The sequence below is a fragment of the Strix aluco genome, chromosome 5 (genome assembly GCF_031877795.1).
Source record: "Strix aluco isolate bStrAlu1 chromosome 5, bStrAlu1.hap1, whole genome shotgun sequence".
NCBI lineage: Eukaryota > Metazoa > Chordata > Aves > Strigiformes > Strigidae > Strix > Strix aluco.
The window spans coordinates 64,603,866-64,630,044 of NC_133935.1; the positions used below are offsets into that span (position 1 = coordinate 64,603,866).

The 26,179-nt window shown below is 42.3% G+C and overlaps 1 protein-coding gene across 1 annotated transcript; it reads right to left on the minus strand.

Annotated features, from left to right (window-relative positions):
• Positions 1 to 10,472: 10,472 nt before the first annotated feature.
• On the minus strand, positions 10,473 to 25,861 carry GPR37 (G protein-coupled receptor 37). Its single transcript, XM_074827637.1, has 2 exons — positions 24,409 to 25,861; positions 10,473 to 13,378 (listed from the first exon to the last, which is right to left on the minus strand). The coding sequence occupies exons 1-2, from the start codon at positions 25,114 to 25,116 to the stop codon at positions 12,560 to 12,562; spliced, it is 1,527 nt and encodes a 508-aa protein (XP_074683738.1). The 5' UTR covers positions 25,117 to 25,861; the 3' UTR covers positions 10,473 to 12,559.
• Between the last annotated feature and the right edge of the window lie 318 nt (positions 25,862 to 26,179).

Sequence of the window (26,179 nt, forward strand, 5' to 3'; positions counted from 1 at the left end):
ATGACCAGGAAACTAGCAGTTATGCAGCAAAACAGATATAAAAGTGAAATGACAGAGTAGAGGCATTTAGTGGATTTTTATACCAAGTAACAGCTTCAACAAGCGAGAATGTGAGGAGCTCCTCAAATTCCCCTAGTTCTCTGTTTAGAACAGTCACCTAATGTTTAGGGGCAAGTGTCTTCCTCAAAATGGGACAAGCAGCAAATGCAAACCCGCATCTTAAAGATCCATCATTAGATTAATGGATATTGTGGGGTAACATTTTGTTTTTCTCTGCAACACATAGCATTAAGTGATACACCCCTTGCATAAAAGGCACCTGCCTGATGAGGTATAATCATTTTTAAACAGAAAGACAGGAGCTGTTATATTCAGTGATGCAAAAGAACCTGTGTGGACTCTGCCCAAGGCAATATCTTTGACCTAGATTTGTTGCCTTTTGTTTTTAGACAAATGATAATTTAATATTCATCAGCTCTTGCATGCTGAGTCGTTAGCTGGGGACAGTATCACCTATAAATAGCTTCAAATAAATAAGCACAACCAGATAGGAACAACTGTGGTCAAAATGGAAATGGGGTATGTTTGAACTGCAGAAATAAATAAAACGAGGTATCTACTTAGTAACTCTGCTGCAGAAATGTAATAGCTTGCAATGACTGATGCCATGATAGACCTGAGTTGACAATTTTCTGTCAGGGAGATATTAGTCTGTCTTAAATTATTCCAGACTAATAAGCACATTAATATTGTGTTGCTCATTTATCTATGTCTACAGGTTAACAGAAAAAGGAAAGAAAGAAGAAAATTATTAAAAGGTGAAGACAAAATACTCACCCAAATAGTTCCATTTGTCTGGAAGAATACCATCTCCTGTCCCTTTTTACTTTAGAAAATAATTCTTATAATCAGTAATTTAAAAGGCAGCCTCCTTTGTATTTCATTGGTGCCATACCTTTGTAGCTTTGAGGTCAAAGAGGTAAAGAGCTGTGGCAAATGAATCTAAGCAACTAGCCTGGTAGCTCGTCATGAGGAAGAAATGGATTGTGGCAAGGCATCTGTAGAATTTCCCTAAGGCGATCATGATACAGTAGCTTAAAAATGACATATAGTTTTGCAGCCTCGAAGTGATCATTTAGATTAGGTTAAAAGAAAGATCGTTCTGTTTAACAATGAGAACAACAAATGGCAACCAAAAATTACTGATGCTTCAGCAGAAACACACAAATTATGTTTGGTCACCCCCCACAGAGAGGAAAAAAAAACCTTTTAGCACTCTTAAAAGTGAGAGATGAGCAGCACTGTCTAGAGCCAAGTGTTTCAGAGGTGGAGGCAATGTGTGAAACATCCCTCACCAGCGCAGCCAGTGCTCCCCATTCCCAACCCGCACCATGCCTATTGCTGTGAGGTTGAGCAGGCTGCCAGCCCTGCTGTTCCTTTGTGCTCAGGAAGCTGGTGGTTTTCTGATGCAAATGAAGGTCGACTGAAAACCACTGCACCGATCTTACTCCTGACCAGCTGCACCACTTTTTCCTCCTCTGAGAACTGGGATCTCCTTCGAAAATGTATTCATTTTCACTATGGTTGCTCTTCGTGATTATGACAAGGCAACTGCTTCTCTGCAGAGATCTCCTGTATAAATCAGTATAGCCTAAGGAGATCAGAGGAGTCAAAGACAAAGAGGATTGAGTGCCTATTTCCACCAAGGCCCTAACATATCTAAAGTATAGCAACTGCAGAATTACTCAGCTTGCTCAGTCCGAAGTGTTCTCTTTATTTCCCCAAAAATAAATCTCCATGGACTTGGTCCTAAGCAGAGAACCCTAGTGATGATGCAGATTGAACGGCAGTCTAGTTTTTTGTCCTTGCTGTGGTTTTGCATATTCACACCACAGAAACAAAATATTTCTGTTTTTGACAGAAGTTCTTTACCATACCTACATGCAGCATTGCCATCAGCAGGAGCCGCCAGCCTGTGCTGCCTGGAAAGGCTGTATAGTGCAACACCCAGTGCTGCCAGGGGACGCAGCAAGGCCTTTGTCAGATGCTGCAAGGAGAACTGGTCTGGATGTAGAGATGTGGTTGCAGACACCTAGACACTCTGCAAAGGGCTTTTGGTGCTGATCCTTCAGTACATGAAGGTTCTTTTACATCAGAACTATCCTGAAGTAATACCCCTACAGCGTACACCCGTACAACTGAGATCAGGCTCTGATTCTAAGCCCTATTATTATCATAAATGATAGCTAAAAAGGAGTAAATTTTATCTTTAAGAGGGAAGACTATAGATTATGTAATGTTCTAAAAAGAGTAAATGCCCCTAATGATTTTATATTAACTTGCTTATTGACAGCTAGAGCTTGTTTGCTATTTATCAGATGTTGCCTTTCAGCAAACAATCTCCTATAGCAGACTGATGAAAAGTTACTATTGAACTTCATCTCAAAAATAAACATTGCAAATAGAAAAAAATTGTGCACAGAAAATAGGTGAAGAAAAAAAAATCGAGACTATCTTTAGTTGATAGCTTTAAAGTCAGAAGGAATACTTGCCTAAATGACAATGATGTGCCATCCTGAGATCACGTAACAGTCACAGGATAAATGGAGCAATGTGCACAAGAATTTTTTAATGTATCCCACATTTGACTATGTGGGAGGAGGAGGAAACACTAATAGTTTCAGCTGAGGAAGGAACTACTGGCAATTATCTTGCATTGTCATCAAACCCCGTATGTAAATATGCAGTAATGAGCTTATGGATTCTCAGGTTAGAAAACTGTTCAGCTTCAGAAATTGAGTGTGAAAGAGATCCAATCTTGTGTTCAGTTATTCCAGTGTAACCTGAGCCAACTCCATTTAAAGAACTAGATTTACTTGAACATGTACTTTCAAAATTATGAAAGGTTTGTTGAGGTTATAGGATTGCTGTTTTCTTAATGAGCATAATTAGTCCTAGAAACAAATGGAAGTGCAGGAGTCTCCATCTTGACATCTTGACAGTTAGATCTGCTTCTGGTATCAAAAACTGAACCAGGACTTCTGCAATGGATTAACTGGATTAAACTGGGGGGTTTCATTATGCAAGAGTTAGCCTAGTTTATTGTCTTTCTGTTCCTTACATTTTTATGTCACTGAATATTTAGCTTTAATGTAAAGAAAGAGAATTCCTGTTTCCTATATAACATGTATTAAATTAGTTAGCATATATATGATAGCATATACCAAAAAATCCAAACATTGCCTCAATTAATTTTTCTTCTTAATTTGAATAAAGAAGTTTCTCTAGAGGCAATCATAAATCTTACCTCATAATGTCCTTTCTCAGCTAGTGATTGTTAGGAATGTGTCAAGATGAAATTACTGTTGCCCATAAGGAATCTCATCATTTAATACTTTTATATTGAAACTAATATTTGGTTTAGATGCCAGAATCAACAGAATAGTTTTTCTCCTCCAGCAGGGCCAAAGCTTGACAGCCTGCCGGTGGCTCGGGTGTAGAGCAGGTCAGGTATGCTCTGATGAAACAGACCTTGGTGTTTCAAATGCTACTCTGCTGAACATGGCATATTTCATCTAAAATACTTCATATTTTAATTTTCGCTGTCTTCAAGATTAGTTCCAAGGCACTCCCATCCGTGTTTTTGACAGGTCCATCCCAAGGCAGACTTTTGCAGCTGGCTGCTGGATGGGAGAAGAGAAGTCTACAGTAATGCCCATTTTACCAGACTCCAGGTTCTGATAGCTTTTGGTTTACTGGCAGGCTGTTTTAATTTTTGGGTTTTATATTGAGTTATTTTCAGTTAAGATCCAAACCACATATGTACATGGTAACGTAGTGAGCTGGAAGTGCTTATTGGCTTCTCTAACTCACCTTTTACTGAACTCAAGCTCTGATTAAACAGGGGTCACTGTGAGGTGTATAGAGGACAGCACAAACAATTAAAATTCTCCAGGTGACAAGAAAAACAGAGATGGTGAATAGAATGAAAGAAAACAACAAAGGAAAAGAAAACAAACAATAAGGAAGAATAGGAAACTTTAAGAATTCTTAAGCAGTAATATTGTGATTGACAGTAAAACATATAATTCTATAGTTGGGGAGTGGTGCATTGAAAGCAGAAAGAGGTAGATTTTGGGTGTGTTTTCACTTGGTTGACTACCTTCTGGTAGATTCAATGTAAACCCACAGTTTTGCATTTCTTTATATGATTTGCAGTGTTCAAATCCCTGTAGCTGCTTCTGAGTGTAGTTGCTAGTCATGGACATATTTGCAAATTCTGATTTATGTTTCAGTGGTTCTCCAGGAGGAAGAACGTATCCAAAGCAACGTCCTCAAACCTCAAAGAGTTAATGATGACTCTATTTCTTTCCTTTCATTTGCCAAAAAAAGTTTAAAAAAAGTCAAGACCTGCAGGCAGTGGAGCCTTCAGGATCTGAACGCATACAGTGCTGCCTTGTGCAGGATGAGGACAGCCTGAAACAGGCACTGAGAAGGCACAAACTGACCCTATTCATCTGAAACCAGGCTCTGCTAGAGTAAATGCTAACACCGTTAACCATTTCAACACCAAGTAGAGACATCAGGAAAAGCAGGCTAACCTGGATGCTCTCCATTCTCTCTGTTTATCAGAATGGATTTACCACTTGAACAGGCCTGTATATTTGGGGGAAAAATGTGAAGTATTCTCTCTGTGGTTTTGGGGCTCCCTTACCAGGGTCACTGGCTCCATCCTCAGCAACAGTGTGGAGGTCTGTATTAGAGCTGAGGATTCAGTGTCCAATCTGTTTTAACCCTGGGAAGCTCACAGTTACAATTACACAATTCTATCCCAAAAGATAGAAGTCAAGGTAAACCACATCTGAGATTCACTTCCTTTCTTCTACCTCCTTTCTTCCTCTTCTATTGTCAAAAGCCAAAGGCAAGTCTTCCACTATATGAAACAAGGATCTCTTAAGGAGAAATACTTTAATGGACTGGCTACACCTTAAAGCTTTTTAAAAACAGTGCTGTTCAGACCTCTCAAAACTAGCTCCAGCATTTGACAGACTTGTCACCAAATTGTCATCAACTACCAGGAGGCTGGATGTAGATGTACTGCATTGCCTATGAGAGATCCCTGTCCTTTCAACCTGCGGATGCAGCTTCAAAGACTGCCATCCATACATAGACATAACTTATATCATAGATATGTCAAAAACTAATGTTAACCCCCAGTTTAATCCTACAAGGCTTAATCTAAGTTTATGACTGATATCTGTTAAATGAAGCCCTGAATGAGAAATAGTTTACTCAGAGGTCACAAAGACAGCTAATGATCTGCAAGAGTATCTTTTTATAGAGGAAAATAGAGACTCAGTAGAGACTCACTATATGAAATAAAGATGTCTGAGCCAGCACTATCTCATGTAGGAACCTCCTGTGTTTTGGCAAGGGGACAGTGCTGTTGTCTGTTGGCAGAGCCTCATGAGCTACATGTAGGTAAGCCAGTTTTAAGTCAGGAATTCACGCTGTAGTGCTGATACTCTGGCCACAGGTCTCATACAGATTGATGAGATTTCTTTTTAGTTCTGCTAGCTCAGAGAAAGAAAGACTGTCGCTTCCTTATTTGTAAATATTTTCCATAAGGAGAAGGATTGTTAACCTTCAAGTTTTCCAGTGGATAGATTGTGCAAAATGAATGAGACTTACAAGATCAATTTAAAAGAACTGATCATCAGAAAAACAAAAGAGAATTTTCCTTTGCTCAGGGGAGAGCTAGTAAATGGAATAAGACATTGAAAGGACTGATAAGAACAGCTAGCAGAAATTGTTTCAAAATAGAGGAAGAAAGAATTTAGAAGAAAAAATGTGAAGTATAACTGCTGGCTACAGTTACAGATGGGATACCTTCTTTCTTAAGCTTTTCTGTTCCCTGTACAGCACTAAAAACACTAAATAGATTTTATTCTAGCACACATATTAAATCAAATTGGAAGCACATCTTAGGGAAGAATTTAGTTCTCTGGTATAATAGCTAACAGGCTAAAATCTATTTCTTCACTTAAATAGTTGTATTGTCTTCAGTAAGGATTATCACATGCATATCCAGCTGCTATTAGATCATTTTATTCCAGACCATATGTATTCTGGAGTCCCTTGTGACAGTTATGATATTCAACTACAAGCTATTGTTACACTGTATGTATTTCACATCTCTTTAAAAAGATTAGGCTTTCAAGACCATAATTATTAAAAAAATATAGTCCTCACTTCACATTACCATCCCAACCTTCAAAGTTTAGTCAAATCTAATCTCTTCAAGATCAAGTTAGTCATGACCATGTTTCTAATTTGTGTATTTTGGCTTCCTTTATCAAAGAACAATGGGCTAAATTCACTGTGGATATAAATGAAGACGCTTGATGTAAGCAAAGGATGGAATTTCTCTAACTAGACAAAAGAATGAGTGCTTGTGGATTTTTTGCATTTTGTTTCAGAAAAAAAAAATTAACTTTGGAATCACACAAAAATAATGGATAAAAAATAAAAAGCCAGGAAGCAAAATAAAAGCTTTCCCTTTGGTTATAAATGATCTACTATGTTAATTAATAATGCTGCCACTAGCACTTTCATTAAACACTCTAAACTGAGAGTTCTGTAACTCTGACAGGTCAGATTTCTAGTTGAAGAAAAACCCCCAAAATACTTCAGTCAAGATAATAATGTCTTCTACTTTTCAGTAGTAAGAAGCTGTGATGCAAAACTAAAGCTGCAGTTCACAAGGACAGAAATCTTCAACCTCATCCTTGAAAGAGGCTGGGACAGCTCCAGGCATGTGGAACCTGGCACTCCAACTGACACGACGTGGGGAATATGTCGCCAGTAGAAGACACAGCACTGGTTCTCAGTGCTGTCATGGACATATTGAAAATGCCAGGGAGTCTTTGTCCCAACTTTTCCTGCCTGAAAACCAAAAACTGAACCTACTGGATTGTATCACAGGGAAAGCATTTATCCTGGATTTCAGGGGTTAAATGCAGTACAAGGTTAAATACAGCTCTCCTCCTGATTCGTTGATGAACCTTTGGCTCTCAACATGAGTCAGTGTTTCTATATCAGAAATGTTTGGGTGTCCTGGAGCATCTCAGTCCACATGTTTTTCATTGTTTCTTATTCAGTACAAAACATACCCACCTTTTGAAAATCTGACATCTGCTAAGCATAGGTGTTAAATGACTCCATTAAATACAAACCAGTAGTGAAAAAATACAGTTCCTGAAGCATGAGACAGTGCATGTAGGATACTGTTGAGGTTTAATGATTCACATCATCTGCTCACATTGACTTCAGTTGAGCTTTTCAGGGAAAAGGAAAGGTTGGAAAGAAAAGGAAAAAAAGAAAAAGAGGCAATATCACAGAAAATGTCTGGTACAGCTCCTCCTAATCACCTTTCTCAGTGCTATTAGGAAAATGGGACTTTACTAGTCACTTATATTTCCAGCCTGCCAAAGAAGGATATTCTCAGGTCAAGACATAAGAAGTTAGGACATGGAAGGTCTACTTTCAAGGTCCCAGTTTGTCTTTGTAATCTGGACAAATCATTAGGTCAAGGTTCTTATGGAGCTGAGGTGAGCCAGCTTCCTGCAGGCAGTTTGCTTTATAGGTTCTCCCCTCCAAAATAAAGGTAATATACAACCTCGTCCATACATGTTACAATCTTCCTGAGGCAGAGGGGTTGCAGCCTTGAGACTCAAAGGTGTGTATGTGGGCATCTCCCCAGCATTGCCCTCCTTAACTTCCAGGAGTGTTGCCACACTGCCTGAAAAATATCTTTATCTGAAGAGAGACCCTCTCAGAAACCAACAGGTGGAGAAGAAAGAGCTGGGCAAGAGAGAAGTGCAGATTTCCTTCTGCTTAAGTTCACCCACTGTGACTACTCTCCCATTAATTACCTGAAATGGACAATTTGCTCAGGTAGGTGGGGAGTTCCCCATCCAGGAGACACAAAAATCTACAACTTTCTACCACAGAAGAACCAGTAAGGTCACAGGTAGCATATGTGTTCCTAAAAAGGCTTGGGTTCAAATGTTTGGTTTAGTGCAGGCACTTGAAAAGTGCTCATTTCTCACCTGAGCACTTCACCAACCTGCTGGCTACTCGAGTCATGGTTTCTCCACTTCTCTGACAGCTGTTCCCCTTAGAAACATTCCTTGGAGCAGAGAGTGAAGAAAGGAGATTGTTTCTACAGCTCAGTGGCTTACATCAGCTGTGTTGGTACCAAGGCTGAAGTCTCTATTTCAATATTTAATTACCAAAAAATGTCAGAACAACTCCAGCAGGAGAGGTAAAAACATTTTCACCAACATATTTATTACCACAGTGGTTATGCCTTTCTGATGAGATGTTGAACCACAAAATTCAAGTCTCAGCTATAGATCAAGCAGAGCAGGACTTTGAATCTAGCTCTTCCATCCTCGAAATAACACAACTTAAATTTTTGATTCATCAGAACATGCACAGACATGCCACTGTGCTAAGCCTGTATCTACTGGCAGTCTGCAGCCACCTTAGAAGTGTTCTCCATACACACACAAGACTGGGCCCAGCTAAGCAGACAAACTGATTTTGAGCGGGTTTTGCCTTCGGTCTTAATTCCAACACAATAACAAGAGGATGATCTCAATGTTTTGGGAGTTTTGTTAATGTCACCTGGCAAAAAAAGCCCAGAAGCAGCTCAGTAATGTATCTGAGAATATCAACAGCAGTTAGGTGCCCATAGAGCAAATGCATGTATTTGTACTGTGCCTAGGACAATGGCTCACAGATCCTAGGAGAGATTTTGAAGACTTGTTCTTTAATGAATTTGGGGAAGCTACTCAGAGTTTCAATAGAAACCCACATTTCATAGAATCTAGTTTGCCTCTGAGTGCCGTGAGCACAATATGACAGTCTCACCATGCTAACATTTTTCTTATGAAAAGATGTAGGACAACATGCATAGAAACCTCTACATTGTCTTTAGGAGCCATTCCCAGAGCTGCTAGAGCAGCAGCTGTGGAAGCTTACATCTGGGTCCAAATGACAGAACAGGAGCTGAGCAAGTCACTGAGGTCATTTAAGGGCAGGAGGTATTTAAGTTTGGATTCGGGAATTTATCTTGGAAGGAGTAAAATAAGAGATTTCTTCTGAGCAATATTTTTCAATAATTTATTATTTGTACTTTGGCCTACACAGAGATCATATTTTTGATACGGGTCATGAAACATGATCTCCTTGAAGGTACTAGAACTCATACTAGAGTTTTATGGGTTTTAATTTCTTAATGGGACCAGGGCTGGGACGATCAGTGTTAATGTATTAAAAGTTTATATACCTGAAAGGTATAAGGCTTTCCTACCTCACAATCTGATTTTTCGGTCCATCACTCTTCCTTTATGTTGATCACCATGCTCTGCATGTTTTGTTATTTCATGTGAAAGAATTAAATCCCTGCCATAAACATTTCCAAATATTCATTCATCAGTCCATTAAATGCGCTCTTGTTAACAGACAAATGTCTTACAGAACTGGATTCAAAACAGACAGAAATGACTTCTAAGAATATTGAAAAGCAATGCCATACCCCATCTTTAACAAAAAGGAATCATTTATCATGACACTTAAATGCATTAACAAGCCATGCCTGCATCAGAATGGCTGCAACAATGCAAACCTGCTAACGTGGGATTAGTTTAACCAATTTAGAAAACAGAGTAAAAGGGTGTCTTGCATGTCCAATTGCTATGGAGGTCCAAGGCAGGGGGAAGAAATAGCTGTGGAAAATGCTCTTTCAGCAGCAGAAAAGTCAAGGTTACACTATGTACAAAGAAGCCCCACAAGGCTGGAGAAAGCTCCACCACACAAGCAGGAGGATGCGTTTCCAAACACAGCATTACTGATCTTCAAATTCTACTTTCTCCAATGACTTTTTAAACCTCTTTTTTGCTGATTTTTCCCCCCCCCCCAGTAGGATTACTATACACATACCGAGGAAATGTTTCAATGGAGAAGCAAACTGCACCACTCTGGAACACAGAGCATTTAACCTGGGAGCAAGCAGCAGTCCTTATCAGAGCTTATACATACCCATTGCAGACTGGAAAGCTGGAAGCACCCAACATTCAAGGCAATGGGGACTTTTCCCGCCCTGGTGCAGTCTTGCACCTAAATTAGCAAAATGTGATCATTTAATATTCCCAAGTAATTTCTCTATTTCCTTTGGGGAAAAAAAAAAAAAAAGTGTTTCCTCCCAGTCCGCTGTTCTTTTCTCAGGTTCTTGAGTCACTGCTCATGTGGTGAGTGAAAAGGCAGCTGAGAGAAACCGTTCAGCAAGGAACAAAAAGGGAGGTTTCATTCCCATTCTTTATAAATATTGGCACATAAAAAGTACAAATCAAAATGCAGTGATGGGAATATGTATTTGAGGAGACACAGTCACCACAGTGAGGAGATTTTGGATTTATCTTTTCTCTTTAATCCCTTTCATAGTTTATTGAATGTAATCAAGCAATGTGAAGTCAATGAAGGGTTTATAGAGAAGGGACAGTTCCCCTGTCTTCAGAAGTGATTGACCATATTACAAAAGTATTTCAGAAACTTAGGTAATTTAGCAAGTCCTAAACAGAAACAAATATATAAATTTAGTCCTGTGCTTAAAGCAGATTGCTTTGCTAGAGTCCAGTGTCTGATTCAGAAGTCAGAAAAAGAACTCAAGGCATAAATATTCGGCTTCATATTCAGGTTAATTCATTTCAACTACTTTTCAGTTGAAATTGTTGTAAGTTAAAACGGTGAAGAAAAAGAAGAAATACTGTTTGTCAAGCAAATACAAAGATTAAACATATTAAGTCCAGAATCTACAAATAAAAAATAGACTCCTTTCCAGAAGTTACAGCAAGTTCTTTAACATATTTAGAGGCAGGTATTGGGAAGTAAGACTACATCAGTTACAATCACTCTTAATTTCAAAGGACAACTGCATGTGATTTTACTTCTGTACATACTATTGTAATTGTATTATTTATTTAATTAGTATTAAAATATAAGCTATTTAAAACAAAATCAGTTCCTTAGTATGTGTCTACACTTCACTCTGCTGCCCAGCGTAAATATGAGGCAGCTTGCCTGCAAAGGACAGCCTGTCTACTTCAGCCAAGAAGTGGGGCAAATAAGCTCTGCTGGTACAGATAGGCACTTCCCAGTCTCAAACCTGGCTTGCTTCAACTTTAGATTTTACTATATCGCACTGTTGCTGGCAGTGTTGACATACCCTCATTTTAATAACTCTGCAGACAGCAAGAAGCCATCAGCAAAACACACTGTGGTTCTGAAAAACAGCTTCAGAGTGAATAGCAGTCTCTGTGAGAGCAGCACGATTTATAATCGGAATACAGAGCCCCCATGATTAATATTCATGTTACATATCCCAGAATAAATAGGAGGTGCCAGTCTGATCCAAAGCCCTCTGAAATTGATGAAAACCCTTCCATTGACTGCAATGGGCTCTGGGTCAAGCCCCAAGCATCCAAGTGTGTTTATATCTTTTAAAAAAGAAGGAATTCACTCTCCACATATTTCAGTCCCTCACATTTATTGTCAGCAAATCTCTGGCAAAAGAATGCCTTCCTCTGCAATGGGACTCTCACTGAAGCCAGTAGGAGCTATATATACAGAGTCTGAGGACATAATCTCAATGTAAAACCAATAACAAATTGGAAAGAAATTTGATTTTGAAAGCACGCAAGACAAATTTAGTGAGAAAGCAAATATTTCTTCGTAAGAATAACTCAGGTTTTGTACACCTGCAGGTTAAGAAGGAAATTTTCAATGAGGCACACTGAACCTTTGTATTATGCATTAAAAAACCCACTCATGTAAATCTAATACCATTATAACCATCTTCCTTAAACACTGTAATTATAGCCTCCAAGGGTAAGTACACAAATGGTAAATTAAATATAGCCATTTAAATTGTTTTATGCAAAGCCAAGATTTTTTTTACTTATTAAAGGAATTTAATACTACTTATAGGTGTCCTTGTTAAATGCAGATTGACAATGAAGTTAAAGAATAAAACCTCATTTATTTTTATGCTACTTTATAAATTTTCTGAAGTCCAAGTTCTCTCACAATAGTGTACAGTAACTGGATTAAAACTACCCTCAAATACTTTCCACCACATCTTTTACATGAAACATCTTCCTAAACCCACAATGTCTACATAATCATTTTACAGTGATTATCAGAGAAATATTATGGAGATAAATAAAAGTGGATTGATATGGATTCTCCTCCCCAAACAATGAAATCCTAGCACCATACAAAATATCATGATTTAACACTGAATGCTGGCTCTCCTTCTCTTTCTTTCATTTTAATAACCAAACAGATTAATTTTCCAAAGCACAACTGTTAATATGCAGACTGGTTTCCACAGTAGTTTTCAATATTTTTTTTCTTACATTTTGCGTCAAGAAAAATATGAAGTAAAAAAAAAAAAAAAAGAAAAAAGGTACAGGAAATAAAGTCCTAAGGTCAATTAACAGTGAGTCCCCACAGAGGCAAATGTGGACATTTCACGACGGATGGTACTGAAAGGGGAAAGCTCCAGTTCTGTGGTGTACTCATTGTCATTGTCATCACTTGTCACTGTTGAAGACTTCTGGATGCATTCATCACAGCAGCAACAGCAACACTCCATAAAGGCCCGGCTGAAAGGTTTACAGAGACAGAAAAGGAGAACTGGGGTAACACAGGACTTAAAGAACAAAAGAAACTGACTAATGAGATGAAGGAGGTCCATAGTCTGCCGAGACACCCCTGTGGACATGTAGGCAGTCACAATGTTGCAAATGTTTTCAGGAATGATGCAAAACCCATACAAAATGGTCAAAGCCACCACTGTGCAGTTCATCTGACTTTCCAGCTGAATTTGTCGCTTGTTCCCCCTTGTGCAAGCCTTTTCTGCCCTCCTGATTTTCCTCGCTGTTACCAGGGAGCAGGTAATAGTGAAAAGGGTAGGCAAACAAAAATAGCAGCCAAAGTACCACCAGAGTCTTGCCCCATCGTAGGTGAGAGCTAACACGTAGATGGTGTCAGGTAGCGCAGTGGATATCTTCACCACACACCGCTCCCCCGGGGGGCTGCCGCTATATTCGGGGTCCTCCTTTGCCAGCTGGCGCAACACAACCTCCGGCAGGGCCAGCAGCAGCGCGCCCACCCAGATGACGGCCAGCTTGGCTGTCGTCGAGGTGCAGTTTTCGATCATCTCATAATACATCTGCACATTGGTGGCGGCACGAAATCGGTCGATGCAGAGAGCACACAGTGTGAAGGTGGTGACTCCGAGAGAGGCTACCTGGGAAGGAGACAAGGGAATGCAAGTTAATATGGGTGCTGTCTGAGAAAAAAAAAGAAAACAAAAGGACAGCTACAAGAGTATAGTCCATTATTCAGTGGAGAGTGGGAAAACTCAATCTCCTTCAAAAGTCCCCTGGTCCCCTGCTGATGGCAGTCTTCTTAGAGATGGAAGATGAAGGCCTGAACTCACTCAGGCTGAAGAGGAAATTAATTTATTGTATGTTGGATGAAGGCTCTTACTACTGAACTGTTCTCTGGAAGAACTTTACAGTCTTTCAAGAGAGCTCAATTTGTACTCTGAAACACCAGTCAAGTCTAGCCCCTTGACTGACAAAAGCAAAGGAAAACCTAGTTTAGGGGTACCAGTGTAGGAGACAGTCAAGAACCACGGTGCTGAGCACCATCGAAGAAGCATCACAGACATAACTTAGCTTCCACTGTTTGCTGAGCTATCATCCAGCATGCATGCTAAAAGAATACATCCTTCTGCTTTTCTGCCTACTGATACTTATTTCAGCTTGGTGTCATCCTCTCCTGGAGGCCCATGCAAGCATCTGTCCAACACTGAGTGGAAAAAAAATTGAGGAACTAACCAATATGTAAAACTAAACCCCTCTCCTCCCCCCCATTTTTCTAAGAGGTGTTTTTCAGAAATATCAGTACCACCACAGGAGTTGAAATTTAAGCCAAAAGGAAAGAGATGGGAGAGTCTTCCTTCTGCAGAAGTATGAATTTATGCCCAAATCACCTGTTCATCAAGCATGCAGGGGATCATAACACTGAAACCTTCCATATCTACAAAGTTTAGGAACCCTGTGCATTAGGCATCTACTAAATGGAGCAGGGCCCAACAACTGCTTTTGTGGACTTAGGCTTTTAAGTGAAATTTTGATGTGATGTAGGCACTTAAAGTCATCCTGTACTGTGAATTCAAAAGGATTGTATCTGAAATCTTCAGATTTCTAGAGCCTGTGCAAAACCAACCTTCACTATAATACTTAGGCTTTAATAATCTATCTTCAACATTTCATTTAGAAAAAAATCCACAGCAAAATCTAGTCTTAATTTCATAGCAAACATTCTGTGGGACAGTGTACTGCAGGCCAGGAGAAATGGTAGAAGTTTTGTTGTTTAAATGATTTAAAGATGGATTGGACAAAGCTTTCAATTATGTACTGTAAGGAGTAAGTACAGAGCAATGCGTATGTTCTCTAGCTTTAATAACTGTCATTCTATGCATGAATAGAATGCTTGTATATTCATGAAAAACTTTCTATCATTTTATCCTGTTTATAATCAAATTTCCTAAAAAGAAATTTGCAAGAAGACTATATATATTTTGGCTTAATCCTATTTCCAATAAATTCAACTTCAGTTCAGATTCAAAGCGGAACTCCCATTAATTTCCATCAGAGAAAGATTAGGTGCCCTGTTGCATTCTAATTCATTTATTTTCTGGGGTTTGCATGCTTGTGTTATTCTGAAAATGTGTTGATGCAAAAGAAACAAAACTACTAAATAATATTCCTAATAAATTTAAAGAATGCTTACTTTTATCATGAATAAACCATGTCTGTGCATTTAACTGGGGAATCTAGGGTAATATAAGGCAGTTCACTACAATTTTGCTTACCCAAATTTGATGTGCAATGATATATTTAAATTTCATATAAGTAGATTTAAAAAAATACTTTTGATTTCTACCATAATTTTAAAATAATCCTGTTTATGCATCTCTTGTAAAAAGTTCTGCAGAGATAGATAGTACAATTATGCACAATTATATAAATGTATTGTTAATTTTGGCCTTCAATATTTAATGCCCATATCAGATTGCTAAAATTGAATATCACTGAAAAATATTAGGCACTTGGGATTAGAACTGTCAGACACTGGCTTAGTTGGAGAATTCTTTGAAGCAGATTCCTAAAAGATGGAATGAGTAAAATGCCATCTCTTACTAATTAACTCGCAGAAATATTTAATGATGACAAAGCAGTACTGTAAACATTTTTAATAGGCAAACCTATTGATTTAGGAAGTTAAACGGTCTGACAAGATTCAAAGAAAGCTTGGTAAATATAGCAAAAAATAAAAACAATTAAAGAAAAATTACAGTTACAGGGAAATCTTAATGAACAATGATAAACTTAGGTAAAGAAAAATAGTTTTCATATATCACTGCTGAGAGTCAGATTTTTAAATTCAAGACTAATGACTTTGTTTCCAAAACATTTAAATGTGTGTGCAGTCTTCAAATTCCTTAGAGTGACAGCAAAACCTTTAGCCAGAACATCCAACATGAATAACAAAGGGTCAGGACTCAGCTCTCTACAATTACTGGAGACGGGGAAATAACTGAGATTCAGGAATGAATAGGGATTGAAATAAAAATCAGCAGAACAGAAGAAAGCCTGACTTCTTGTACATTAATATTTTCCCTCTCAGCTCTTATGTGAGCCTCTCCCCCTGCCCCCAGTGCACACACTTTTATCGCTTTAGCATTTCATTGCAAACAGGCTGTTATACAGTGGCTAAGACATTAAAACTCTGCAGTTGTTAAGGCTGGACTAATGAAAGAAGACATGCCTACCATGAACAAACATAACCTAAGGGGTTCCTGTCACATTAATTGACCAGCAACCTGGAGGTTTAAGACAGTGAAATAGAGCAAGAGGAAACAACTAAGAACAGTGGAAGTCAGCTTTGAAAACTCCTGTGGATTTACTGATGAAACAAGCTAAACAAAGCCAGTGTTTCTCTGGAACAAGCAATGGTTTCCTATTTTCTGTAGATTAACAGAGTTAGTGCTGCCATAGAAAAGCTTGCAAAAAACAAACACACACTCCCAAGCAGATGAACAGGGATTCACTCCAGATGACTTGCTTAAAGGCCGTATAGCAATTTAAGGGTTTGATTACTTACCCCACATTGAGTAATAGCCAGCAAAATCAATGGGTGCTGCTCACAACCTATGTGGGCAAGAACTGGGACATGCATTCTGCATATTCACACTATTTCAGTTTAGGGGTGTTCCTTCATACCAGTCATACTAACATAATTAGGGTTAAGCTGAAAACGTGGAGGAAACCAGAGAAGTTTCCTTTTTAATCTGTTACATTGCCGTGAAATAACCACAGAATGAAGAGAATTCATCTGATGGGGAGTAGCTGAAGGACACATTAACAAATCCTAAAGTAGTAGAGTTTAATGGTGGTGTTCTTGTTGTAACAGGTGAGTTTCTGATATGCTGATGCAGTCTTAATTCCAACAACCTGGCAGGAAATGAGGCAAGGCAAAGGTGAGTCAGGCTCAGTAGTTTTTGATCATCACTTAGTTGTCTGACTTATTTCCATATGGTCCCTAGGAAGATTCTCCTTCAGTCTCTAGACATTCAGGATGACACGAGTTTACATCCTTCTCTTACTAGATGATCTCAGAAAAGTCCCCAAGTATCTACCTGAATGACCACCGATCTGTTTTGAGGAGATGCCCACACTATTTGGGCAGAGAACTGCTGTTGAAGGGATCACCAGCTACAGCATACACACACAAAAGGAGACATTATTGTTACAAGAGAGTCTCTTAATACTGTTGCTCTTTAAAAGCATTGACAGGGATGTTAGTGGGCACTGTGATGCTCCTTTGAGACACTGCACAAACCTTTGGCCATTAGTTTACCAGCTGTCAGTCAACTGTGTCAAAACTCATTTAGGGAACTGAGACCAGAGAGAACAGTAAACTCATTAAATGCTCAGCTTAATGGCACCAGCTCTCCTCTCCGTTCTTCCAACATACCCATTCCTCTTTCACAAACTTTAACAATTACTGAAATGTTCCCAGGCCTTCCCTGGCCTGTCCTACTTCTTCTCCTGGCAGTGGTCCCACAGCTCTTGGCCCTGGCCTCTAGGAGCAGAGCCTCTGGTTGACTAGGGAAGGAGTGCAGATGTAGTATGGTGAGCAACGCCAGTGGAAATAAGACCCTGAATTTTCTCTCACTAATATCTGCTTGGCTAGATAAAGGTAATGAAAACAAAACCAGAAACGAGATCACAAAAGGCAGCTCGGGTGAAAAGGTCAATGGAGACCAAATTCAGTGAGTGAATATAAGACAGGTTTGGTCACTCAGTCCAGTAAGATGAAGACCAAGAAGTGATATTGCTGCTATCAATGAACGAATCTATCTTGAGATACAAAATTTTTTTAAGATGAAGGACAGTGAATATAACAGAATGGGAATCAATCAGTCATGAGCAACTTGAGGCTGGAAATGAGAAGGACCACTAATCATCTTAGGCATCATGTTCCTGAGCATGCCTTCTGATAGAGAAGGGAAATAATGTAGACTGCATTTATATGGAACAAGATAAAATAAAGGAGTTAAGAAGTGGCTGCTTCTACCAGCTGAAGCTGGATTTTCGAAGAATAAATTTTATGTTGATAACACAGTTTCTTAAACTACCTGGCACTCTTCCTTCCTTTGTTACAAGGCAGAATGGGTATTCAAAACATTTTCCTGTTTTAATAGGAAAGCTGAACTATAGAAAAGGTTGATGACTACTAGCCAAGCCATCTCTGAGTTCTCAGTGACACCCTGTAGACTCTTTATATCCATTCCTGCTATATCATATAAACAACTAATTTTTTCCCCCAGGCCATTATAGTCTATCATCTTATTATGGCTGTTCTATATCCACATCAAACTCATAGCTTTAGAGCATGTTAATGCAACATACCATGGTGGCTCCTGCAGACTTGTCAGCTTTGCCTAAGATAAATAAACAAAGTTAGTACAGACTGCAATACTTTTTTTGTGCTACTCTACACTTACAATACCGAGTGCAGTAGTAAAACCGGACTACCACACAATGAAAGGTCATCCCATTGCAAACAATTATTTATAATTGTTTATCTAGATTTCTGCTTTCTGTTCTTTCAATTAACATCCCCCCCCCCCCCCAGCCCCCCCCTCAGAAACCCCAACAGTCATTACTATAGAAGAACAAAAGTAAAAAAATATAATATCTCTATATTTCTTACATGAAGTGGTATTAAACATTAATTGCTTTATGCTTTAGAATAAGTAAAGGTCACTGTTAAAACACTACTGTGGTGTGGCAGAAGTAATTCAGTAGCTAAGGAGTACTGGGACCAGGGTACCACTCTGACATTAGCAATTATTTTCAGCAACCTGGATGAAAATCTACATCATCTTAATTATCTAAAAGACAAGATGGCAATTCTGTAAACTACTATCATGGAGATGTCCTACACATGTGGAACAACGGGTACAATACGGTTGTTTCCTCTGCAGTACTATCAACATTCCTATCAGGGAGACAGAGCACACGTGCTTTGTGTGTTTCTTCTGTATATCCTAAGAGCAATAGCGTTCAGAATCAGAATCCACTTCCAAGAGCTGCTCTTGAATTCTGTTGGAAGTGAAAGCCAGCTAGACCGCTACGGCACTGGAAATACTCATTAGTATACCACACGCTTATCCAGAGGGTTGGAAAAATCACAAAACACAAAAGGATTTAATTTTTGTTCCTTTTCCTGGTTGAAATCCACCATGCTACCATATAAGTAAATTTAATTCACTTTTTTTTTTTTTTAAATAAAGAAATGAGTGCCATTCTCCACTGAGGATCAAATTCTCATCACATCATCACACTACACAAGGGACTCCTGCACTAATTATTAATATTAACAACATGGAACTGCTGCTAAAAATCTGTCTCTTCCTCCTTTGCAGGAAAAATCCTGTCAGATGGAGAAATGACATCCCAGTGCTCAAGGTAAGGTCAGTGGTGCCGGGATAGGAGATGCTGCCCTTTTCTCTCTACACATACATAACTTAAATATTCCTGACCCAATTTTAAACCTAGTTTGACACAAATTCATTTCCATGCTGAAATGCCACATACAAAGTTTAAGTCAAAAGCAAATTTTTATGGACAACTTATAAGCCCCTAAGGACAGGGTTCGCAGAGGAAAGAAAGACTGACAGAACAGCCAACGTGGCAGTTACTATCATCATGCCGTTAATACCTAAAGGCAGAGATATAGTAACACTGTTTTAGATAATTATTTATTGTGATAAGTGCTGAAGATATTCTGCTCAGTAAAAGACACATGTAGCCACTGCCCTAGAAAACTCAGTATGAAGCTCTGAAACTGCAAACCTCTCTGAGGATCTTTGTCTACAACCCAGAGGACTTACTGTAGGTTCAGGAGCCTAGCTCTGACTAGAGTCAAAGAAGAGACATAAAGAAGATGCTGCACAACAAAAGACACAGAAAAGACAGATAATACACAGCTTTTATAAACTCCCATTAAAAATGTATTTGCTTCCCTAAAGTGAAACTTAAAATAAGGATCTCTTCTGACAGCTTTGGAACAGGTAGAGAACGGCCACTTTCTTTGTGCCCCTCACTTGCCTCTACCAAGTAAAAGAGAGAAAGAGGAAAAAGCTTCACCTCAAATTGCCCTGGAGGGTCCAGGGAAAGAGAGTAATTCGTATTCCAGGCCAAACCAGTCCTTATGCTTTCCACTAAGAATACTAATTGTGATAGCTTTCCCGAGCTGGAATCTACCCACCAGAAACAGGAGTGGTGCCACAAATTGATTGCCAAAAGCACATGCAGAGACTGGGCATCAGATTTCAGAGCCTTTCACAGTCCGCCTGCTCCAGAGTCAAGCCAGTCTCATATGCATGATATGGTCCAGATGAGGACACCACAAACTTTGTCTTTCTCTTTTTTTGGGGGGAGGGTATGAGGAAGGCAGAGGGGCTCGTGTTTGTTAGCACTGAGTGCAGGGCTGAGTACCATCGGTGGCCTCAGCAACTTCTTGCTCTGTGCTGGACTGCACAGGACAGTAAATCAGCCTCTTGCAAGCCCTTATTCTAGATCGTTCCTCAACTCTAAATCCTTACTCCACTGTAAGTAGCTTGTCTCAGCCTGCTGGCGTAGAAACTGATGCCTACTTTTAATGACCCCCCTCAAACTCATCAAGTTTCTAGTGTAACCTCCAAGAGCAGAATACATCCAACTCAAGCAAGCTTCCTTTTAAAGCCCAAAAGAGAGTTTCTAGTCCTAGTTGACACAATCCATCTGTCACCTTGAGCAAGCTGCTCTGGGCCTTAAACAACCTACTAACACCTTCGCTATTGGCTTCCAGCATTAAAATAAAAAATAAAAATGCTGCTTCACAGGACTGTTATATTTAACAGCTGTGAAATATTTAGAAGCACAGTAAAACTACTGATTTCATCTACATCCACACTTCTTTCTATTAAGGATTAGCATAAATCTGTAAGTAGGGGAACTGGAAGTATATTGTTCTGTACTCCTTTTTTATTTTTTTCCCCTAGTCCTTTTGCTGAAAAGACTGAGTGTGCTTAAACAAAGGGGTTGCACATAGGCAAGGCTTGTGGAACAGGAATTAGCCAAAGCCATTGTCTTTGTATTGTCATTTATCCTGTATCTCCTGATTCCGAGCAATACTGAGAAAAGTATATGGAAGACAACATATACACAATGTGCAGGTAAACACTTCAGACATGCATGCCTAAAGCTAGACTTCTGAACCATCTGCAGAGAAGTGGTGAAATTTTAAGAACTGTTGAACAGAGGATTAAAACTGTAAAGGAGACACACATCTCCACACATCTTTACAGGCAGAGTTGCTGCCCCAGTTGTTCTAATTCCCTTCTCAGTGTATTTAAAACCACTCCTCCAGGACAGTGCCATCATCAGTGTCAAGTGAAGTTCTTGCTGGAGATAATTTCATCCACTTCTACTAGCCATCTGTCTTTCTAGCTTTGTTCTCTAGCAGTTTTACTCTCATCACCTAAAGACCTCATGAAAAGCACAGAGAATTAATTTACTCAGTTTCTTCCTCAGCCATGTGCACAGCATTCCTTATGCAAGCATAGCCATGACATAGTTTTAAAAGGCAGTTAGAAGTGACCAAACTGTGTTACAATATATGGCCTGAAAGACTGCTTAATGTACTTGGACCCAGCAGATCTTTATTAGGTATGGGAAAACTGCCCTTTAAATCAAATACCGTGGAGACCTTCCACTGCTGGAAGCTCAACATTTACCTATACAAATGGGCTTGAATATGACATAAAACATTTTCCCCAGACTATGCACATATGTGTTATCACTGGCAACAGATGCTTTGTTGAAATTCTGCACAATACCCATTAAACAGAACAATAAAATACGATCGGCCACAAGAGGCTAAACTAAGAAAACACAAGGTTCCTCACTGGGATCACTTGAAACCTTCAAACACAATAGAAAGTATGCTTGACTTACGTTCAAATGCTGTGATCACCATATCACTTGCTCTGGATAATCAGACATCCCCTGTTCCCTAGTTCTGAAAGTACAAGCTGGTATGACAGAGGGCTCAGGCCAGTAAGGGTCTTTGATGCCTGAAAGTGAGGTATTTCTGGAGCTACAACTCTGGGTGAGACACACAGCTCCCTAAACAGCATATGAGGAGAACTGGCATGCAAAAAAAGAGATGCAAAGCATGGAACAAAGAGACAAAAGAACAAAACACTGGGCTATCTTACAGAAAACACAGACAACAGCTTAAAATCTGTCCATCTTCAGAAAGATGCTTCTATTTGCATTCTATGAAGGTCTGGAAACCTGTCCTGAAGACAGCTGTCTACAGCTTTCCTCTCAAGGAGCTAAGAAGACTTCATCCTTCTCCCGTTGTGTGAGAAGGGGATGAGCCTGCTTGGGTGAGTTACAACAAGGGATAAGACAGTGTCATTCAGCTGTCAGATGAGCACACTGCTGTGAACAGTCCTTGACAGAGCACGGAGCAGCAGCTGCTCATGGGGCAGATTTCATGACATGTTCCAACATCTGCATTGCTCCTGGTGGTGTCAGTGTCACTGTATAACACCTGTGAGGTTTGAACAACACTTGGAAAGTGGAAAAACTTTGCTCTAATTATCTCTTCCCAAATCCTGATTTCCAGGACACTGTCCTTCTCACCAAGCTCAAGACAAGCTGTGAAGAGGCACGATCTGGTGTTCAGTATCTGCCACTCATGGCTACAGTTTACAAAGGAGGGGGAAATCCAGCCTTTTACTAACTGCTCCTAGGGTGATGAATATACTTTACATGCATGAGTATTATATTTAACAGCTACTGAATGAAAAAGATACAATTCTGGGAGAAACACTGAACCCCAAGGCTATATCTTCTTAGATCTGTACCTTATAGATAAACTAGTTAAGAGGAGAATGTTTCTCTTTTAGAACAGTAATAATTAAGCCTAAAACGGGCACCATGCTACTGGTCCATCACAACTGAATCAGTGCCAGTTCTTGAGTAAGTCTTCAACTCTAGACATCTACAGAACTTTAAAGTGAAAAAATAAGGTGTCATTAAAGTATAAAAGGGGGATAGCAGCAGCTGAATGTTTTCAGGAATACAGTTTTGAATTTCAGCGACCACATTTCAGATACGCTACTTCCAGTTTGACAAACTCTGTAGTGTCCAAAGCAGCACAGCATAAGCAACTAATTTTGAAGAACTGTGTGGCCATGCAAATAATTTCAATTACTGATCTTTAATTAAAATCAGCATTACAAAGAGTAATTTCTATTTTATATGTGGATGCACCAGAAAAAGGTTAGGAAGCATGAAACGTCACTATAGGCAAGTCCCAAAAACACTTAAGCTACACTAGCTACTTTAATTGAAATGGTTACACTTTAACTGAAACAGTACTACTTATTTTATTGGTTAACACAGTAGCCCCAGAACCTAATTCAGAAATTTTAAAATCCCCCAGTTCTATCAGTTTCTCAACAAATACATATTTACTCCTTCACGTCTTCTTAAATGCAAATCGATTAAGTGCGCTCGGAGTTCTTCAAATGTAGTGGTATACTACTGGCCTTGAATTCATCTAAGCATAGCACAGCTCCACCCTTTGTCCAATACCACCAATAATAAAGTGTATCACATACGAAAGAAGCAATGCAATTTATCGGCTACACACCGATATCGTGTCAAAACATCGTTTGACAGTTAATTGTGTATTATTGTGTACTAATGTGCTGCCGAAACTGATATTCTGTGCATTAATAACAAGTTGGTTTTTTTTTTCTTTTCTTTTTCCCCAATATCTCATTCTTAGGACAAGAGAATCAACAGTTAATTCCCCAGCTTTCAGTTACAGAATAATGTTGAACATAAGGTTTTGGGAATACAGCAGAGCCAGCCAAAATTATGGGCTACCACCCTACCAACAAACCTCAGCGTTCAGTTCCAGTAAATAAATAAAGCGGACAACCTGAACGCTGCCGGCAGGACTCTGGCCAGCTGGCTGAGAGCTTCTTCGACAGAGCCTCTGAACAACTGCCATGAAGCTGCGATTTAAATGGAGCTGGTGTCATTTTTTTTTAAGATAAGATAAATAAATAAGCGAGAGATTTGAACGCTGAAGTATAAATTAAGAGCACATAGACCCCACTGATGGTCCTTTTTACAGTCGCTTTCTTACAAGCTGTCCGGAGTCACACACCCCCCCCCCCTTTCCTGACTCACTGCACTTCAAGAAAACAACAAACATAAACAAAAAAGCTTGAAATCTAATTCTGAGAGTCTTCTTCGCCTTTCGGGACCACAAGGAAAGTTTGACAGAACTCGCGCGAGTGGAAGGAAGGGGCAGACCCGCTGAGCCCGAGGCTCCAGAAATCCCGACGCCGCCGGACCCGATGCGGCCAGAAGCCGCTCCGGTCACCTCGGGGCCCGGCCGGGGCCCCGCTCGGCCCCAGGAGCGCCCGGGGAACCGCACCGTGCCGCGACCCGGAGCTCTCCGAGCCGGCAGCAAGGAACGCGGGCAGCGCCGGCCCCCACGCAGCTGCGGCCGGCGGCGGAAAAGCGACGGGAGGGGTGGCTCGGGGGGGTCTGCGTCCCCTCGGGCGGGAGGGCGGGGGCTGCGCGGAGGCGCACGGGCCCGCGCAACACTGCCCACCGCCATTACCTCGATGTAGGGGACGATTTTGCAGGAGAAGTCTTCTAGGAGCCACTTCTTGGTGAGCTCCTGGAAGATGACCAGCGGCAGGCAGAAGAAGACGATGAGGAAGTCCCAGAAGGCCAGGTTGGCCAGCAGGGAGTTGGAGATGCTCCGCATGTAGTAGTTGTGACAGACGATGCACATCACTGCCATGTTGCCCATGATGCCGATGCCGAAGATCACCACGGAGAGGCACATGACGGCGTAGGCGCCGTACGACTCCTCGGTCAGCGGGTAGAAGGGGTTGCGGAGCCGGGCGCGGCGCCCCGTGGCGTTGCCGCGGCCCCCGGCGCTGCCTTCGCCGCCGGTGGAGCCGTTCAGGGGCAGCCAGCGGGGGCCGCCCGCCGCGCCCCTCCCCGCCGCCGCGCCGGCTCCGCGCTCGCTGCTCCGCGGCCGCCGCCGCCCGGCCCCAGCCGCCCCGCGGGGCGCGCAGCTGCCGCCCGGCCCCGCCGCTCCTCCGGGCGCGGCGTCGGCCCCGCGGGGGAGGGCTCCGCGCCCGGGGAGAGCCGCGGCCGCCCGCCGGCCCGCGGCGAGGGGCGTCGGGGCTGGCGGCGGGCGGGCGCGCTCCGGGGGCGCCAGCAGCCCGGCGGCGGCGGCGGGGGGGGCCAGGGCGCCGGCGGCCCAGGCGCCCAGCACCTGGCAGAGCAGGGCGAGGGGAGCGCGGAGGGGCTGCATGGCCGGGAGGCGGCGGGGCTCGCCCGCTCCCCTTCAGAGGCGACGGCCGCCCCGCTCGGCGGGGCTGGGAGCGGGAGACATGCCCGGCCGGCGCCCGGGGACGGCCTGCCTCGCTGGGGCGGGTCGCGGGTGCCGCCGGGGTCCGCCGCGGGAAGCGGCCGGCGCTAGGGGCACGGTGAGCGGAGCAGCGGGGACGCTCTTCTTGCCGCCTCCCGGGGCAGACGCGGAAAGTTGTGTCGCCGTCTCCGACGCGCCGAGTTAATGTAGCAAGTGCAGCGCCGGGAGGACCCCCCTCCGGCGCTCCGCCCTTTCCCGGGACCGCTGCCTCCTCGCCAGCGGTCGCACCGGCCTCGTGCTGCCTATTTACATCCTCCCGTCGCTGCGGGCAGTTGGCGGCTTTATTGGTCCCTTGCGGAAAACACCTCCCCTCTCCGGATAATCGCAAGCACTAATTCCTCCTCTCCAGTAATCTCGGGGAAAACAGGTTGCTGCGCGCGGCTTCGGCTCTTTAGGCGCTTTGCAAAACTCTTGCCGGGATTAATCGCCGCGCCGCCCAAGCGCTCGCACCGCGGCGGGGAACGGCCGCTACAGCAAAGTTGCTGCTGGCGCCGGGCGGGCGCAGCCCTGGGACCGACCCCTCGGAGCTGCTCCTGCCCCCCCGAGCCGCGCGGGCAGCAGGGGGAGCGGGGCGGGCAGGGGCTGGTCTGCGGCGGGCTCCGCTCCTGCTCCCGGCTCTGCCGCGCTCCGCGGCGGCTCCCGGGGTCGCGCCGGGGGGGGGGGGGGGGGGCGGGCGCGGAGCGCGGCGGCTCCGCAGTGCGCAGGCGCCGCCCGGCGGCGCTGCGGGGTCGGATCCGCCGCCCGGCCGAGGCCGTGGCGCCGCCCGCCCGCGGAGCCGGGGGAGGCGGGAGACCCCCTGCTCGGCCCGGCCCGGCCCTGCCCGGCCCTCCCCGCGCTGCCCGCCCGCAGCCCCGCCGTGCGGAGATGCGCCGGCAGAAGCCCCTTCCCCGCTGCCGGCGCCGTGTCAGCCCGGGGCCCGCCGCCCCCAGGCGCCTCTGCAGCCTGC

Bases quoted from the DNA above. Each gene is read 5' to 3' on its own strand.
- GPR37 (XM_074827637.1), bottom strand. From the start codon at position 25,116: ATGCAGCCCCTCCGCGCTCCCCTCGCCCTGCTCTGCCAGGTGCTGGGC. The intron at 13,379-24,408 runs GTAATGGCGGTG...TCTCCTTCCCAG, and splicing joins AAATCGTCCCCTACATCGAG to GTAGCCTCTCTCGGAGTCAC.